The 19,837-nt window shown below is 40.2% G+C and overlaps 1 protein-coding gene across 1 annotated transcript in view; it reads left to right on the forward strand.

Annotated features, from left to right (window-relative positions):
• METAP1 (methionyl aminopeptidase 1) overlaps positions 1 to 19,837 on the forward strand; it is a 29,649-nt gene that overhangs the window by 8,023 nt on the left and 1,789 nt on the right. Inside the window, exons 2-9 of the mRNA XM_086612586.1 lie at positions 3,654 to 3,705; positions 6,030 to 6,142; positions 7,454 to 7,514; positions 8,705 to 8,796; positions 9,486 to 9,569; positions 11,038 to 11,176; positions 15,870 to 16,001; positions 18,535 to 18,678. Coding sequence (XP_086468712.1) covers positions 3,654 to 3,705; positions 6,030 to 6,142; positions 7,454 to 7,514; positions 8,705 to 8,796; positions 9,486 to 9,569; positions 11,038 to 11,176; positions 15,870 to 16,001; positions 18,535 to 18,678 — 817 coding nt within the window. The remainder of the gene's footprint in view (positions 1 to 3,653; positions 3,706 to 6,029; positions 6,143 to 7,453; positions 7,515 to 8,704; positions 8,797 to 9,485; positions 9,570 to 11,037; positions 11,177 to 15,869; positions 16,002 to 18,534; positions 18,679 to 19,837) is intronic.

Genomic DNA, 19,837 nt, shown 5'->3' on the forward strand with positions numbered 1-19,837 from the left:
GGTATTTGGTAGTGATCATTGTGCTCATAGTGAAAATGCACTCTACTGTAAACCAAATTCTGCTATGCTCCATGATTCTGTCAATATTTGAACCAGTAAATAGATGTTGAGCTGAGTCCTTAAGGTGAAAATCATCTGGAGAACTAACATGGCTTCCACGAGGTGATCCAAGAGGAATCTTTCTAGAGTGTAATGCTGATTGTGCCTTTGGTTACCTTTCGACAAATGCGCAGGTTCTGGTGAACACTGGGTTGAGCTTGTCTCCAAACACAGAATCAGCGGGACTGGCTTAAGGATGGCTTGAAGCCAGAAATGTTGTTAAAGGTTTAAATATGTCGAAAGCCTCTGTCTAAAAATCACAATTGATTTTTTTTCTTGCTGATAGAATAGTTGTACCTAAGATTACCCTAAACAAATTAAGGATTACCCCTCCACCTCTCTGCCTTTTTTTTTTTTTTGTCATGCATTTGACCTCTGTTCTTGTACAGTCCTCTTCAGTGTTTCCAAGTCTTTGATTACTATATAAAAAAACGCATGCAATAAAAAGAAAAATGCTTTAGGTGAGAAGGGTGGGGATATTAGTATCAGACATACTAATGGATAATATAGTGTTTGAACTGAAATCCAGGAAGTCTTCCAAGAAACTTGAAGCAAAATTCATATTATTTGTTTATACTTTCCCCCTGAAGCTAGTTAATGTTTTTAAATATAGCTGTGCAAGGTCATGTGTTCCTTTTTTAACTGTATCAGAAAAGAAAATCTTTAGTTTCTTCATTTTAATGTTAAAAATCACCTGGGATATTGTTTTCCTGAATTTCGTTTGTTTAATGATTGAAAATTTTCTATCCTGATCTGTATATGGCATAGGAACGTGGAAGAATCATTAGAGGCAGGAATGATAATAGGAAGATTGAAGTAAATGTCTCAGCAGAAGGCTGAGAGGAGAAGGCTCAGCAGAGAAGGCTCAGCGAAAAGCAGAATTTTCTTCAGAAAATTCTCCAGAATGTGACGCAGATGGAGAGAAAGAGTGGCTTTCTTCCATGGCTTGTCAGGAAGACTGCTGTATAGAAGGTGAGGGTGTTTGCAATATGCAGTGGTACACTGGTAGTGCTTTGTTGCGAGAGCTACGATTCTCCAACCTGTGAGATGACAGCTGCCATGTTTTTATCTGGAATTGCCAAGGCAGAGCTCTGCAGGCACGTGCAATGCAGTGCTTGTGCAGTAAGTTGCTGAATATAAATAGTTTGTGTGCACCCAGTAAGTCCGGTGCTTGCAGGAAGCGTATGACTGATCCTACACGAAATCCGTGGGTTGTAGGTGGATGTTCAGCATATCCTTTGAGTGCCTTCCAAAAGTGTCAGACCAAGACAGGGATACTCATTGATTGTACACTGCATGTGGACTAGCCCGTGCTATCCCAAATGCTTCGGGCTTGCTGTGTGTACACGTTGCAGTTGATTGATGTGCGTATAGTGCACGTGTCTGGGATGTCCCGGTGTACAGCAGCTTGTTCGGAGCTCTGCTGTAGTAGTTCTGACGGAGCTGCTGTTCCTCTGGAAATAGAGGACAGCTAAAATATGGAAAACATGTTTGGGAAAACTCAGACATGCGGCAGCCTTATGCAGGATCCTCTTAGGTTGTTTCAGCTGCAGGAAGCAAAAGGCCAGAGTGGAGCCTGTCAGGTTATGGTGCTGCCAGCCGTGCGGTGTTTGCCTGTTTATGGGCCAGCAAAGAGGAAATTTCGACTGCTGTTGTCGGAGAAAGGAATGGCATTGTATAATACACCCCAAAATGTCATGGGGAAGGAGAGAATGAACTACAACCAGTAATTACCACAGCTGGTGTATGTCTTCCCTCCCCAAATTGTCCTTTGTATCCCAAGAAGTGGATTCTGGATTTGCAGACTTGGTAGCTGCAATAAGTCCTTAGTTGTGTAATCCTCCTTCTTCTGCTTCGGAATGGAGGCTTGGTGTTTAAATGGGGATTAAAACCATACTGGTGCTTCTAGTGTACTTGAAACAGCGTTTTTAGCTTTTTAATTTGTTCTTAACACAGGCCTTGGTTAAAACCTGCTCCTTTTGTCCCAGCTCTCCAACAGAAAGCAGGTGACAGTGCAGTGCAAAGGTCTGTGCGTGCAGCGGGTCGTACAGGTGTGACAGTAGTGCTTTCTGCTGCTTGTTCAGAAATACATTCTTTCTGGTCATCTCAAGTGTTGGTTTCAAACCTCTTGTTGCCCAGACCCTTTCGTAGCACCGTGGCGTGTCAAATGCCAGTCCAGAAAATGCGGCGACTTGAAGCATATGGCGTAGGAGAAGACAACCAACAACTGGTTTTGGTAGTAAGGGAAATGGGACACAACAGTGTCTCTTTGAATTTAGGCATAGTTGTGCACCACTTTGCCGTGGTCTCGTGGGTACAATTTCGAAACTACTGGCTGCAAAACTAGCGTGAAAACGGGGAGAAGGTGGCTCTGCAGGAGCAGACAGTTAAGACTGCTCAGTAGCAACTATGAAGCAGGGGCAGAACGTTCTACGCTGGGCTCAGTTTACAGATCTGCTGGACTGGTTGAGCGTTGTATACATTAGATTGGATCAGTTGCTGGCTCTGAGTGGTAGTTTTATGACGATGATTCAGCATCAGTATTCCTTATAAAGGAAAACTGTTTGCTTCCTGCCTCTTTCTTCAGCAATTCAGCTGTTATTGTAAATGATTGGAATTAGCTGTTTCCTAATGGTTGTTTTGAGTGCACATAGCCGTTGAATTAGACTTTCTGTGACAAAACCAAGTAATTTCCTAATTAGCACCTTAAAGAATCACCTTTAATGCTGCCTTCTGCAGCTTTTCTACTTAAATGTCTCATTTTTTTCACATCTTTCCTTCTTCTTAGTCTTTCTTTATTCTTCCTTAGCTGCCAGCCATTTCCATCTGCCCCTTTGCTGATTTTTTGTTGGTTGCATGAACTGCTCTATTTGTTCTTGGGAAGAAGAGAAAAAGACAAACTCTTCATATTCACTCTTTCCTTGATTTCCATTTCAACTTTCTCGTTTGTTTGTGTTTTTTTTTTTTAATTTCCTATATCCATTCAGTAGCCCTCACTTACACCACCCCCCCTTTAATCTCTTTCATTTGTCCTCATGATCATGCCGATTGGCCTGTGTTGCTTTCCTGGGCTGGGGAAGGAGGCAGAAAGGATGCCATTAGCAGGAGGAGATGGCTTCTCGTGGGAGCCAAGGGAGGACTGTCCTGCCCACTGGCTGCAATGCTGTAAGATCTGGTATGGAGATAGACCAGAATAACTCTCATTTCTGTGTTTCCATGAGCAGCACAATGTTTCAGCCAACTCGGAGCAACCATGGTGTTTACTCACTCATTGAAATGATAAGGGGACAATATTTAGTAGATATCTGTGATGGGTGCATCTGTTTGGCCATGCTTTCTGTCTATTCTGGCTCCTAAGCTACTGAATGTCGTATTTTCTGTTGTTAAGAGTAGCAGTTACAATAGCATTTACTGCATGTTGCTACAAGGGTTAATAAAATCTGGTTTTTAGTTTTCTTTTAAAACACAGTTGCTTCTCTGTTTTGTGGGGATGGCATGTTTGTCCAGGATAATGCTACTTAAAAAAATAATATCTTTTTTGTTTGCAATTCTAGGAATGCTTTAAGGGAAGCTGGGCCACTCACAAGTTACTACACAAGAAAGCAAGTAAGTATGTTGTGGGGTTTTTTTTAATCCATTTTAATATTGTTTTGAGTTTGTTTTGTCCTGTGCAGCCAGCTCTAGGCAGCCCTGCTTGGGCAGGGGGTTGGACCAGATGATCTCCAGAGGTCCCTTCCAACCTCAACTCTTCTGTGATTCTGCATCTAAGAATGGTATGGATTTTTCCAACATATCTGGCACTGGATTCTGCATATCTGAAATTTCATCCAGTTTCTGGTAATCTGCAGATCTGTGTGACATTTCAGAGATGACAGTACAGAAATCTCTCTTTCCGTTCCCATTTCTGTTTGTATGAAGTATTCCTTGAGCCACATTGCCAGGTATATGAACGGAGAAAGAAGGATGCTGAAATAGAGGGCAAGGAGAGTAATAAATCATTATTATAAGGCATTGCCAGGCTTGTTCCATCATAGCATTCTGATGTCGTAAAAGGCAGTGAAGTTGGAAAGGTTCTTGTGAAGTCTTTGTGATTAGATACTCGCTGGAATGCAAGCAAGCCAGTTAGGTTGCAGCTGTTCTGTACATTTGGGGTGTACCACTTCGGAGGAAGAAAAAAGGGAAAAATGCTATTTTGCGCTGGTGCAGCTGTTGGTAGGATGTATTGTAGCTAGGAATTTGGTGAGTTTAGTTGAAGGTACTAAGAGTGTCTATATGCCTTAGTTACAACTGGTGGCTCTGGCATAGAAATACTGGTAGATTATCCCTTACTTGAGTAGTAAAAGTAATCCATGAGTTTAAAATCAAACAAAAAGGGAAAGTAGACCCCAGTTCTGGCCCTGTTGCCTCCACCTCCCACCCCCGTGCCCAACTTCATCAAGCCCTGCTTAAAGGTGAGTTGATATTAAAAAGTAAGTGGCATTGCAAAAAGTCAAATCTTCAAGTCGTTTATCTCCTCCTTTCCTAAAACACAGTAAAACTCATTTTTCCATGGTAAGTGTTACATGGTTGATAGGTTGGAGTAGAACAGACAACTACAAATGTTTTCCTTTTTTCTGCCTTCTCAGTGTTGGGGTCTGGTAGTTCATACTTGCATTCTGTATCTTGTTACTTTGTACCTGCATGGGTATGAAGTTGTCTTTGTTAGTAGTTCTAGTCAGTTCTCTGCTGCAGTCCTGTAATGCTGTTGTTTATCTGACAGAAAAATTTCTTAGGATACCACTGAATCCATGATCTCATTGGCTTCTTTGATAACTGCTGAACTCAAGCTGAGCAGACTTGGTTCTAATAGCCCTCCAGAGCTCAATGCAACAAACTACTGAAGCATCTCAAGGGAATCTAAACTATCACTTCATTAAATCTTTGGATTTTAAAACTATTCCTTCTCAGGGATTCAACTAAACCGAGTGTCATGTGAGCAGATGGCTCAGACATCAGCCACAGACACTCTGAGGAGCTCACGTTAGGGCTTGCTGTGGCAGACCTTTTGCCAGATCTTCGTTCTTGTGAGATATAAAAAGAGAAAACAAGCTCAGGTTACCAGGTGGTGAGTTAAAGATTAATGCTACCATGCTCTTTCTTAACCCTTGCCTCCTCTTTCCGAGAAAATATTTTTCCTTTTGGTGACGCTCATGATCTACTTACTTCAATCCTTTATGTAAACACCTTCAATCTGCTCTGTTAGGATTGTGCTGTTTGTGAATGAAGTCAGTCACTGGACCACATCAGACGAGAATTTCAAAAGGTTAGGAGAGCTGGGGACCTCCAGCAGATTGGGATAGTCTTGTAAGGTGCACGTACTGTCTGTCTTGAAATGCAGAAGTGGCAGCACCCTCACTGTCTCCATGAGATCTGGAGCATTAGCAGGCTCCATGTATTGAAATTAACAGTTGGATACCCTCCTTCCCACTCCAGGTCACTTCTGTGGCTGAATGCCTAAGAGAAATCACAGAAAAGGGACATTCATCTACAGTGCCGGAGCGTTAACTGAAGGGATAATGTGTGTTTCTATAGGAATGCTATTTTTCCCAAGATTGAAAACAAGGGCAGACTATGCTTCACAACTACAAATGAAGAGCAACTTAAATAAGTACTACCCTTCGTTTATGCATTCAGTACTGCTGTCCTGACATTCCTTAGTTTGCTGTTGAATAGAGTTGGCAGGGTGTGACTTTTGAATGTGAAAAACTTCAGGGCAATGCAGAATGGTAACTGCTACTTACACTGTCATGTGTCAGTATCTAAAATGCCAGAAAAAGTCAAACCTAGACTTACGTACATCTAGGTTACTTTCTGGACCCCACAGTTCTTATTCTTGGTAGGATTGATTCTGCTGCTGCAATATTTTTTAAATTTTTTTTTGGTCTTTTCAGAAGATGAAAAAGCTAAGCGTGAAGTTTCCTCTTGGACCCTGGAAGGTGACGTTAACACAAATCCCTGGTCTGGTTATCGATACACTGGTAAACTCAGGCCACACTATCCACTGGTAAGCAGTAGATGCCACTTTGTACTTCAGTGCTGCTACATTCTGTGGCAACAAATGGACCAGTCCTGACCTGATTACTTGAGACAAAAGCTTAAACAATCCAAACCTGATGGGAAGGACATGTATGACTGTGTCCTTATTGTGGTTCTTTTCGGTTCAACTCGATCTATCTCTTGGTATATTGAAAATTAAGAAAGTGCCTGTGAGGTAACATGCATCAGGCTTGAGCTCGTACCTTTTGGCTGTACTTTTTGATATCTATTCTGCAAAAAACTGCTGCTGCTTCATATGATGTCCTCTCCTAGCTGTTCACTGTTCTCACCAATAATGGAGCAGTCTGTTTCATAAAAACTCAGGTGAATTAATTTAGAATTGAAATAAATGGGTTTATATTATTTTATGTAAATGCTTTGAAATAACCTAGTGAGTAAACTGGTGAACAGCTCTGTTGAAGGAACAGAGATCATAGTAATCTCCAGCACTGGAATGGTGAGAATATCTGAGGTCAGTAACACCTTCAGCTGTGAAAGGTGGATTTAGAAGATGTCAGTATAGCTGTGTTTTTAGATCGATACAAGTTTGTACATGGAATAAGCCAAAGTTTTTACAGGAATAATGGCATTTGCATGTGTCTTTTCTAATTGACCTGTGCTAGAAATGCTGCCCCTGTGACATCCTCTCCATAGTCGTCTTCGTCTGTTACAGATTATCAGAACAGATTTAACAGAGCCTGAGCCTGGGTGTGTTTGTTAGTGTCACTGGAGAAAGGGTGTTTTGGATATGTCTCTGGCCAAGTAATTTAGTAGTGTTATCGCTGGATATTTCCTTTTTTGTTGTCTGACTGCTGTAGGATTGATGCAAACGAAACTGTAATAAAAAGTGCTAATGACTAGGGTGATGATTAGAAATAACAGTCTTGCTAATAGACACTAATAACCAGAGAGAAGAAGGATTTATTTGGAACCAGTGCATTTGCAGTCTGGAAAGTAGCAGAGTAAACACTGCAATATAATAGGGATAATATGCTATAGAACCAATTTCATTTACTTGACACATTGAAGTTTGATTTTTTATAAGGCTGTGAAGTTGACTACTAGAGGTTGTACCATACAAAAGCAATAAAGAGTAACAGCAGAATCTATGAGAAGTGAAAATTGGAACTGTTTTGGAGAGTTTGCCTACTTCACAACAGCTTTTTCTAAGCGGAATTGGACATATTTTGCTGTATTTAATTTTGCTGCCTGAGTCTTTTTTTGTGACTGTAATAAGTATTCTTGCAACCTGACCAGCTTTGACTATCATTTTGTTTAGACACCAACAAGACCTGTGCCAAGTTATATCCAGAGACCGGATTATGCTGATCACCCCCTAGGTAACTTGAAACAAATCACCATTATGGAGTATTATGTTTGCTTTCTTTTTATCTTCTAGTTGAAAAAGCCTTGAAAGCATGAAGGAGATACTGGAGAAGGGAACCTCTTCTTAGATCCGTTCTTCTCATTCTACCTGTTCTTCCTCCACCTTAACTCACAGATTTTTTGGAAGTAATGGTTACACGTATTTTTTGGGAGTCCAAAGTTTGTAATGTGTTACCTTTGAAAGGTGTTCAGGGAAGAAAAGAAAAAAAACGTGCAAGTCCTAATCCTGTGGTTACTTCATAACCAACAGCGATAAATTGGCTGTCACAGGTGAATTTCTGCTAAGCCATTCTCAGTGACATGGGTGTGTCTGTTTTTAATGTGTTATAAAACAACAAAACCAAGCAAAAATTCAGTAAACAACCACCAAAAGAAAACTGATATATGTTCCAGCCATTTTTGGACACAGAGGGAATACGTTCAAAATTACCTGCTTATTGGTTTGTTCTGGTTTTCCTGTTTTTATATTGATATTGGTGCTTTGCGTTTCCCAAAGAAGCTGCTGTAAAGTCTGTTAGAATTATTTTAAAATCTTCAGCTGTTCTTTAGTTATTCTTTACAGAATGTAAATATTTAAACAACAAAAAATACTGTCTTTTAGGGGTCATTGAACTATAAAACTGAGCTTGCACAGAATCTGGTAGGAAGAATTCACGTGTTTTCATCAGCTGATTATTGCAATAGTATAACTAGAGATACTCACAAGCATATATAATCCTTTTTGGCTCTTTTAGAATATTATTTATCACTATTTATTATCTCCAAAGCAGCTAAAAAAAAAACATTAAAAAAACAACAGAAAAAAGAAAAATAGGCTTTTGAATTAATAAAACAATTTCCTTGTAAATACGTTTTTTAAGGTTGTGTTTTGACTAACTGGACATGATGATTTTATGCAGTAAGTGAACGGGCATCCTGAGCACATGTGGGCATTTTGATATTGTAGGAGGCTTACGAACTCAAATTAATCTGGGTAATGATGATAATGGTGTGTCTTGGTGGGTTCGTTACTTCAGTCTGTGGTGAGAAAGTATGTACTTTTATTGCCATTGGTAAGCTGAGTAAGTGCCTCGATTGAACATGTGTAGCAATCACTCCTCCATATAACATGTTTTTTTTCCTCTTCCCCCTTTTTTCTTTTCAGGAATGTCTGAATCAGAACAGGCTTTAAAAGGAACTTCTCAAATAAAAATACTCTCATCTGAGGATATAGAAGGGATGCGAGTAGTGTGTAGGGTAAGGAGGTTTTTGTTACAAAGTGCCTTTATTCTTTAAAAATCTGTAGTGATTTCAGCAGTTTATGGCAGCATATTTGAGAGTACAAACTTTCAAACCCCTTTTGAGCCCTGAAAAGATTTTGGAAAATTTGGTATTTTCTTGCTCTTTCTCTCCTTGTGACTCCCAGTTCACGGTGAACTATTTTGCAAGCAGAAAGATGACTTTTAGCTGTTTTCTGGCGCTGTTGTTACTAGTGAGATAATCTGCGGCTAAAATGTTGTTGCTGTTAAGAGTGTATTTTGTAGTGCATGAATGAGAACAGAAGATTTTTCTTTCCTAGAGGTAGTACTAAGTAAAAACTAAAAAGTGAAAGCAAAACAGAACACCATCCATGACAATTTAAAAAAAGGAGCTGTTCAATTCTAATCACTTCCCTGTGCATAAAGTCAAACTTTGAAATGTATTTAGGTAGTCTGATTTAAATTTGTGGTGTTCAAGGAGATTGTGGTCCAAATCTTAATTGGGTATTTTCAAATCTCAAAGACTTGGCTTAGTGATAAAACCTGTAGACATCTTGAAGTCTTTCTAGAGCCCAAGTCTACCCAGCTTTCCTGGCCATTTCAGTGCAGCTGTAGAAAATGGGTTGCTAATCTTCCAGGGAGTAGTCCTGGTCTTATTTTAAATCAGTATTTTTGTTTCGTTTGCAGCTTGCTAGAGAAGTATTGGATGTTGCTGCCATGATGGTGAAAGCAGGTGTAACTACTGAAGAAATCGATCATGCTGTCCATTTAGTAAGGTTATTTTATTGTTCTTCTGGTGTTTATAAAGACTTTCTTTTATATTTTTATTTTTTGAATGATTGTTGTGTTGTTTTCTTTTGTTTTGAACTGTTTCCCAGTTGGAAGCTAGTGGGTAGTGCGGATGTTGGAAATACGTTACAGTGCAATGGTAGATTCAAAATGAGTTAGGAACTCGTGGGCCTCTCTCTGTATCAACTCCTTCCATGATTTTCAGATTCCCTCTATTCATATTCTTCACCTATTCTCTTGCTTAACATCATACAATTTTCTTTCTTCTAAACCCTTTTTGCTCTGCAGATGCCATTACATAAAGAACACCATATGTAGGCCGTGGACCTTCTGTGCTCTGTGGTGTTGGCTAAGATGTACAGAAGAGAAACTTTGATTGTTTATGATTGTGAATCAGAACTGAGGAGCCTGAGAGAGGATTGAAGCAAGATGCTTGATACAGTCAGGCAAACTAAATCCACAATACAGCAAAGTGTTTGAAACGCACGTTGAAGTATTTTCCTGGCTGGACTATTCATAGGCACTTGAATTGTGTCATTTTTATTTTTCTTTGCTCCCTTCTTTGTAAGGCATGTGAACTGGTAGTTGAGATGCACTCTGGGGAAGCAATGATTTTGGTATAGTTAAGTTTGTTAGAGAGCTTTCTGGTTGCTGTGCTTGTTGTTGTCTGCATTTGCAGCTGTTCAGCCAATGTTGTAAGGAACTTACTTTCATTTGATTAGACTGGAGGTTTCTGTTAAACTTGGTTAAGCATTAAATTATTATTATGCATAATGTCTAGTATGAACAACTAGTAGTTAAAATGATGTTATCCTCCTCAGCGTTTTTTGGAAACTTTTGTTGGGCAAATTGTTGATGATAACTGATACCCCTAATGGGTACTTTGCAGTTTTAAAACAGTGTTATTTTTAAAATATTTTTCCAGAATTGCTTGATATGTCACATAGTGTGTGCATGTATGTATATGTAAGTATATATAAAATGTATCAGTTTTGCAAAAATACCAAAAAGGTTATTAGAGTGAGTGCAAAGAAAGCAGCTACAGTTTTAAAGCTAGGAGTGGAAGTGTGGTGCTAAACGTTATTTTATCTAGCTTGTGTGTTTTAGAAGAATACTTAAAGTCTTAGACCAGGTGCTTAAAAGCAGTCATTGAAAATGGCTGGGTTTTTAACCAAATAAATATTGCCATGCATTGTTTTAAACCTGAATATTTCAGCATTAGTAAACATAAAAATGAGTAGAAAAAAAATAAAGTACCTTTACATTCTTCCTGGTGAGAAATGCAAAGCATAACAAAATACCGTAATGCAAAAAATAATGCTTGAAGAATCTTATTTTCAAGAGTCACTGCTTTTCAACCTGTCATTCTTACTGCAAAGCTGTTGTGCATACGTTTTTTCTTTGTACAAAACTTACTAATGCGAAGTGTAAATTGTGTTTTCTACATTAGGCTTGTATTGCAAGGAATTGCTATCCTTCCCCTCTGAATTATTATAATTTCCCGAAGTCATGTTGTACATCAGTGAATGAAGTGATCTGTCATGGGATTCCTGACAGGAGGCCGTTGCAGGAGGGAGACATTGTTAATGGTAAGTGCTATGAAAATTAACCTTCAACATTCCTACCTTCTCTCCAGTTAAACCATGCAGTAAGGTGAGATTTCACTAGCCCGCAACATGGTTGGAATAGCGTCTTAAAAGAGGCTTTCGTTCTCATTTACCAATCAACCTCTGTTCTTCACACATTTAAATTCATGAGTTTATTTAATAAAACAATTTTAAAAATTTGATCCACTTTAAGAGCTTTGTGATTCTTCTACCCTGGTCTGTGCATTAGTGTAGTATCTGAGTATTCCACTTGTGAGCTAGGTTCCAGTTGTTCCAGGCGGTATAAATAGTGAATAAAATGTGCATTGAATTATTCAACTGGGTTAGTTCTGTGTGAATTCTTAATTAGATGGCTCTGGATCCTTAAGATTTTGCTACAGACATGACTAATATGGTAACTGTAAAGGCAGATCGTGCCTGACCAACTTGGTGGCCTTTTACGATGGGGTGACAGCATCGGTGGACAAGGGTCGACCAACGGATGTCATCTACTTGGACATGTGCAAAGCTTTTGACACTGTCCCGCACGACATTCTTCTCTCTAAACTAGAGAGTCATGGGTTTGATGGATGGACCACTCGGTGGATAAGGAATTGGCTCAATGGCCGCACTCAGAGAGTAGTGGTCAACGGCTCAATGTCCAAGTGGAGACCGGTCACGAGTGGCGTCCCTCAGGGGTCCGTGTTGGGCCCGGCCCTCTTCAACATCTTTGTCGGTGACGTGGACAGTGGCATGGAGTGCACCCTCAGCAAGTTCGCCGATGACACCAAGCTGTGTGGTGCCGTCGACACGCTGGAAGGGAGGGATGCCATCCAGAGGGACCTCGACAGGCTGGAGAGGTGGGCCCGTACCAACCTCATGAAGTTTAACCAGGCCAAATGCAAGGTCCTACATCTGGGTCGTGGCAATCCCAGGCATAAATACAGACTGGGTGGTGAATGGATCGACAGCAGCCCTGAGGAGAAGGACTTGGGAGTACTGGTGGACGAGAAGCTCAATATGAGCCGGCAATGTGCTCTTGCGGCCCAGAAGGCCAACCGCGTCCTGGGCTGCATCAAGAGGAGCGTGGCCAGCAGGTCGAGGGAGGTGATTCTCCCCCTCTACTCTGCCCTCGTGAGACCTCACTTGGAGTACTGCGTCCAGTTCTGGAGTCCCCAACATAAGAAGGACATGGACCAGTTGGAGAGGGTCCAGAGGAGGGCCACGAAGATGATAAGAGGGCTGGAGCACCTTTCCTATGAGGACAGGCTGAAAGAGTTGGGGCTGTTCAGCCTGGAGAAGAGGAGGCTCCGGGGTGACCTTATAGCGGTCTTCCAGTACCTCAAGGGGGCCTACAGGAAAGATGGGGAGAGGCTGTTCAGGAGGGCCAGTTATGATAGGACAAGGGGTAACGGTTTTAAAATAGAGGGAGGTAGGTTCAGGTTGGATATTAGGAAAAAATTTTTTACCATGAGAGTGGTAGAACACTGGAACAGGTTGCCCAGAGAGGTGGTGGATGCTCCATCCCTGGAGACGTTCAAGGCCAGGTTGGACAAGGCCCTGAGCAACCTGATCTAGTTGGAGATGTCCCTGTTCCTTGCAGGGGGGTTGGACTAGATGACCTTTGAAGGTCCCTTCCAGCCCTAACCATTCTATGATTCTATGATTCTATGATTCTATGATCCTAATGGTGAGGCATTGTATGGGTGCATATTAAAAACCATACCCTTTTTTGAGCATCTCGCAGCCTAACAGTACCAGCTGCTTTTTGTTCATGGTACTCAAGGTACTTACACCTTCTTGGGTGGTGAGGGATACTTTTATAAATTACTTGACTGTTTTTTGTTTTCTCATCCATCTCTTCTTGGTTTAGCAGTAAAAATTAATGACATTTGTTTTGTACAAGCATTTACACCTTTGTTTATTGCACTGGTTTGCTTTTCTCTTACTGTAAATAAGTACCCAGCATATCCTAAGGTGTGACCTACCTCTAGAAGAAGGTTGGAATCCTTTTAGATTGTCAGATATTTGATATCTATTAACATGCAATAATTGCTGCTGTCTGCCGCTCAGTGCTGTGGGTACCAGCCTTTTCAGAACGAGTTTCAGGATTGCTGTCCCTTTCTAGGTCAGGTTTGGTCTGGCTGAGAGCTCTGAGCTGTTGCGTACATGTAGCCATTTGGCCAAAGCTGCTTTGTCTTTTTTTAATTTCAAAGATGATGCCTTTGCACAGCTCTCTTGTTGCTGCCAGCTTTTCTGGTATTTCTGAAGTCCAAACTAAGAAGCCCAGATAAGCTACTAGGTTGGCTTCATCTACACGGTGCCTTACCTTTCCACTATTTGCATACCAAGGCTGTACCTCGCCTTTTAGAAGAGGGTTTAGTTATATCTTTCTTCACATCCATGCCCTGACTGCACTTGCCCAAGCTTTGAGCCTTCTGCTTTGTTTTGATGAGGAAGAACCAGTTTACTCTTTTGTAGCTGAGTACGTCTTTTTATAAAATGGTCCACATTTTGTGGATTGAATGTGCATTCCCCATGGGCTCAAAAGGCTTCCAAATCTTGTAGGGTTCCTTTCAGTAAGTTAGTGACTCAAAAGCCTCTTTAAAAGAAGGAAGAAGACAGAGTACAAAGGAGGAGACAGAAAAAGTGCTTTGGAGGGAATGTGCCCAGTGAACCACAGAAGGAAGTGCCCATCTTTCTCTTTCCTTCCAGCAGGCTAAAAAGTTTGAAGTAAAAGGTGACCATGTCAGAGTCCAAAACAGGTTTTTAGAATCACAGGAAAATATCATCCAGAAGGTCCTGGCAGGTGATGTCTAGTCCAGCCTCCAGCTCTGAACAGGGCGTTGTGAAGTTTTGCTACCATGCTGTTCCCTGGGAGCAGATTCTTGAGCAAAGCTGATCCCTCTGCAAAGTGAGATGTTCTGGCCAAATCTGGCAGCATCAAAAGAAAGTCTTGTAATCACTTGGCCTATAGAGATGGCCTCTTTGCAGCACGTAGTCTGGACACTGTGCTGAGAAGCTCTGATACACAGTTCACAAGAAGCTTATCTGGATAAGTTACCAGGGTGCTGGTTTCTGTATAGTCTTTTTGTACGAGACTGGATATGTACACTGGTCAAAATGTCCCAGTGGTCCCACGTGATCATGTAGTGAGTACAGTGAAACCCTGCCTACGCCGCGTCCATAACAGGCTGTATTGGTTTTGTGCAGTGTTAATTTTGTTCTTAAATGTTTGCCAGCAGTAGAGATTTACTCTTGACACCAATGTGTTTTTCACCCCGTTTTCCTGTCAAGGTTGTAGTGGTCTCTCGAAGCGGCTCACGTACCATATTCTTAAAGTATTGTTGCTCAGTGCAGTTTCCTTCATGCTGTTTACCTTTAAGGGGTCTGCCTGTGGGCTTCTTCACAAAGAGCAGTTCAGTAACAATAACTGTTCTGGTGATTTTGATACTCTAGCAGCTATTAGACCTACCCGGTTACTGACAAAGTCTGTTAAACACAAAAACACCCATTCTACCACAGGAAGCCAACGTGATACACAAATCTAGAGTGTTTTGCATGTGTTTACTATATATAATGACTGTATGGTGGCATGTTTTTAACTTTTCACTCGTCTGCTATGAGCGAGTAGAATAGCTAGGGGTATTCTAGAACGGGGTACTAGAATAGATGACAGCTACGTCTGAACTGGTGGGCCTGTTACCGTGTTTTGTAGAAGGACTTTTTGCAACAAGCGTCTTGTATGGATGTTCTTAATCCAAAAAAGCATGTCTTTTTCGGAATGAGTTAAACTGAAAAGGATTTTTGTCTCATTAAAACTACTTACGCTGCCGTTTTTCAAGAACGGGTTATATCACTCAAGCAACTTTATACACAAAGCAAGCAAGTTGGGGTTTTACTGCAGCATAATTCTAAACTCTTACATGTTCTTCTAAACCTTGGTTGTTCAAGCATGCCCTTCTCATTCTTGCTGTTTGCCTGATACTGAATGTTTAAATTCTTTCATTTGAAAGAAAACAGAGAAAGTTTTAAGTCATTTGGTGTTTTGAAAGAAAACAGAGAAAGTTTTAAGTCATTTGGTGTTTTTCTTAGTCAGGAATACTACTAGAAAGTCGCTGTGCATTTAATGTTCAAGAAATTTTACTGTTTTGTCTGGAAGCAATGGGTTTTGGCATTATATTTTTTGCAAAGGTGTGACTACTTATTTTGAACATGCATAGAAATTACTGAAGTTAAAATATGGGTTAAAGCATGATTACATACCTTTTTAAATTTAATTTCCCCCTATTAGTGCTGGAACTAATTCTAAGAAAATATTTTAACCAGGTAAATCACCATGAAGCAAAGAGCTTCTCTTTCCTGGTTTTATATTTACCTAGAAAACCAATCATAAGCTTGCTGTGTCTGTATCGCATTGATGTGGGTTTTTTCTCTTACATTTTTTTATAATTAAATCAAACTATTGACCAGTGAAACACTGTCTTGTTAATTAATTCTGTAGAATCTACAGGATAAGCGTGAGAGAATAGATTCTGCTGGAAGAGTTTGCATCGGAACTCTTCCAAAGTAATCTTTTAACTTCGCAATTACAGTACCACATTTTTACATGTGTGTGTTTGTCCTTTCACAAATGAAGAAACAAGAAGTGAGAAGTGCAGTGCTAATATTACAATATGTGTGGTATTCTTTGCAGTGGATATTACTGTCTATCGTAATGGCTACCATGGAGATCTGAATGAGACGTTTTATGTTGGAGAAGTTGATGAGGGTGCAAGGAGACTTGTCCAGACGACTTACGAGTGCCTAATGCAAGCCATCGATGCAGGTAAACCCTCTGGCTAGGGCCTGAAGCATTATGGTTTTGTTTCTCAAACCTGAGTGCTCGTATTTGCTATTACCCAGGAGTGACTTCTCTTGTAGAACACAGAAGTGTTAGTGTGTGTCACCAGCAGATGGTGTATAATACAGTGATTCTTCAAATGGCACAGGTCCGTGGGTGGTGGCTGCAACTTTTATTTGAAATGTGGGTTGACAAGGAAAACGTAATTGATGTGGAGCTGATCCACATATGATGATGTTTACTTGGAAACAGCCTTTTTGGACTATTGGTTAGATGAATAAGACACCCTTGATCTGAGTAGTTCAGAGAACGTGAAGAACAAAGCGTGTTTTGGAAAACCAAAGTATAGCTTCCTACTCTTACAGCTTGTACGGTATTGCACAACAAACCGATAAGGTAAAACACTGTTGGAGCACCTAAACGTATCTCTCTTTACCCCTGCCAAACCTGATGGTTATTTCATAAAGCTAATTATAAGCTCTTGGTTTTAAACTGGGGGAGTGTGCCAGAGAAGACATCCATACCCTTCAGTATCCACAGAACTTTAATTATGTTGCTTAGATGTAACTCAGGACAGCCTCCTTGAGACATACAAGGAGATAGAAAGGTAGCTGGAGAAAGTTGCGTTCAGCTTGATTCGCACAGGAATATACCAAGTTCTCTTAGACAGAGAAAACAAAACAAAAATCTTCCAAGTGCCTGGCAATATTTCTGTTGTCTGTATCTTATATACCCTGCAGCTTCTTATAATCCTCAATAAAATTGACTCGCTTCATGGCCTCTGCAGGCTGAAGTTTAAGGTATATGAAGGCTTTAATCAAAAGTAAGTGGAAAAAAAATTAGGATGAACTTACTTTGGTTAATAATTTGCAGATAGCTAGCCAAGCTAAAGAGGCAAAAATCCATATGAATGATGTCTTGCATATCCATTGTGTGATCAAGAAAATATTGCAGAGTTGAGCTGTGAAGAATATAGATGATCTATTGATGTGGGATTACTATTCTGAAATGACCTCTTTGTTTTTCAGAGCTAAATCAGAATAACGTTTATCTTTGCTCCTGTGCTTTATTTTTATAGAAAATGTTGTGTATGTTGTCTCTTACCTTTCATATCCTGTCTTTCTTGTATAAACTGTGACAGAAATTCACCCTTGTGTTCATTATAGTGAGATTTAAATTCTCAGCCTAACTTCACCAACTTTTTAGATGCTGTAACAGGTTTAATGGGTTTTAGACATTCCCTGCTAGCAGGAATTCTAGCAGCATCTTGGCTGTTAGAAAGATGTTGCCTCACCCCTGTTTAAATCATCTTAATTTCTTGGCATTAGACCAGCAGGGCTCTTAACCAGGAGAGTGACATGAGAGAGCAGCAGAGGGCTCCTTGCTGCATTGGGACGAGTTGGTTGGTGTTGTCAGGCCTGAAGGAGGTGGTGCTACTTCACAACTATTTAGCACAAAACCAACAGATTAACTTTTCCTCTCTTTCCCACCGTGTGTTTTTTTGTATTTTGCAAAAAACATGCACATTCCAGTAACCTAAATTTCTTGTTATTTTCTGTAAGTTCAGCTTACTGGTTTACCTTGTATTTGTTTACATTAGCACGGAATTGAACTAACTGGCTTGCTTCACGTAAAGTTTTAGTGATGTATGTGAACCCTGCTTAAGATGGCTCCACATAACCACCCAACATCTAGCTCCTGAAGAAACTGCCTATATTCAAGGAGTTGTGAATGATCCTGAAATAGCATTTATATTCTTTTTTTCTTCTTAGTGGCTAAAGGTTGTTTTTGATATGCGTCTTCATTAGCCAATGGATGAGGCATTGTTGCTTTTATGATATTGTTACTTCCTTGTCCAAGTGCTCAAAGTGAATTGTTCACACCATTTTCATCTGTTTCAAGCTCTTTAACTTTGAAGACTTCCTAAAAGGATTGTCAAAATGGTTAGTTCTGCATATGAACATTCTTATTTGCTGTAGCGTTGCCACTAAAAATCTTGTCTAAGAGTAGAGATACATGTTTTGTCTTGGTTTTTTTTACCCTCCTTGGTCCTTCATGTATAATCATTTTTCCTCTTCATTCATGTGGACTTTTCACTTAGAGGGATAAGTATATATTAAAATATAGTTCATACATTCATTGAAAGAAACACTGCAACTGAGTATTAGAAGTTACCAAGTACTTTGAAAATCTTTTGTTGTCTTTAATTTCAAACTTCCAGTGTCCTTTTAATGTATGAGCAGTTGCATCCACAAAAGGAAGTAAGTAGTATTCTTGTGAAGAAGGAATTTCCTCCTTTCTCTCCCATTTTCTCTTTTATATGAGACCATTTCCTCCCTCCCTCCCTCCTGTTGTTGCTCACTTGGTGGATTAAGTGATCACGGGAAGCTGCATACTAGGACAGGCGGCTGTACAAACGATGAGTGCTACAGCGATACTAACCTGCATGGTGTTTGATGGTTACTTGTGTTGAAAGCTCACGCTATAAATTTCCATCTGTATCTCTTTAATTTTGCAGTAAAACCTGGTGTTCGGTACAGAGAACTGGGAAACATTATTCAGAAACATGCTCAAGCAAATGGATTTTCAGTAGTTCGGAGTTACTGTGGACATGGGATCCATAAACTTTTCCATACGGCCCCTAATGTGCCCCATTATGCCAGTGAGTATTCATTCCCTTTGGGTTCTCCTGTAGACCAGAAGTGGTTTGCAATGAATGCACCCAATTTACTTCATGCTTATAGGCTAATAAAGTAGCTTGTTGCCTGACAGCCATCAAGTTAGCTTTTTTGCACTTGTGAAATAATTTTTTTCTAAACTCTGGGCCACAGCATGCTTTATGAACCTAAATAAGATGAATATATTATATACTGAGACAATTTGTGCCTACACTAAGAGTTAGTGTTAGCTCTCACCTGTACTGGGTAAGTGCTCAATGTTTTTGCATGAATTCCCAACTAATCCCTTGCACATGCTTGTCTGACATGAATAGGCAAATATTTCTGTCCTTAGAAGGTCTAAGCAAAAACTGACTGCCATTTCCAGATGTAAACTGGAGGCTTTTTGAATGGTGTAGATGGGTGTTGTGCCTGAATCTGGATCCTGTTATGTTTCACTTTTCTTCATTTGGGTGTTGTGATCTGGTGTTCCTGGAAACTTTTGTAGTGGGTGGTAGAGGAGGAAGGACCTTCCCCCACCAGGTTCTCAGCTTTAGTTTTTGGAAATGGCAATGTCCCACGACAGTTTTTGCCAGCAGGACTAAGAAACAGCATCCACAGAGGCAAAGGAGAGAAGCTGAAATGCCAGTCGACAGCTAAGCCTGGAATAAATATCATGATGCAGTGATGAACAGTTCACGCCGACTTCAGCTGCAAAGCTCCCAATAGGACATTTATTTCCTCAGACCTGACAGATGCCTCCATCTTCCTATCTCCTAATGAGCTTTAACCCAGGTTATAGTGGTAGATTATAATCTAACGATCCCTGGTTTTTCATGTTGTCATTTCCCTAAGTTATTTTTTCCAGAAAACAAAGAAAAATCTATTAATCACAGAGTAGAAGGGTATCAGTTCCTGGTATTTACTTTTTGCTGCGTAAAATGAAGAAAATCTGGATTCTTTAGAGAGGGTGGGCATATTATACCAACTAAAATGCAATCTGAGAAAAAAGCATTTTCTATGTTTCCTAGCTATTGGGAGCTTTGAATTTTTTTTTTTTTTAATTGAGCCAAAATGTCAGTTCCCAACAAGAAAGATACTGTTGGGTTTTTTTTTTTTCTGATATTTTTAAGTACAGATTCACAGCATAGCAAAGTGGAAAGA

This window comes from Tauraco erythrolophus, chromosome 5 (genome assembly GCF_009769465.1).
Source record: "Tauraco erythrolophus isolate bTauEry1 chromosome 5, bTauEry1.pri, whole genome shotgun sequence".
NCBI classification, from domain to species: Eukaryota; Metazoa; Chordata; class Aves; order Musophagiformes; family Musophagidae; genus Tauraco; species Tauraco erythrolophus.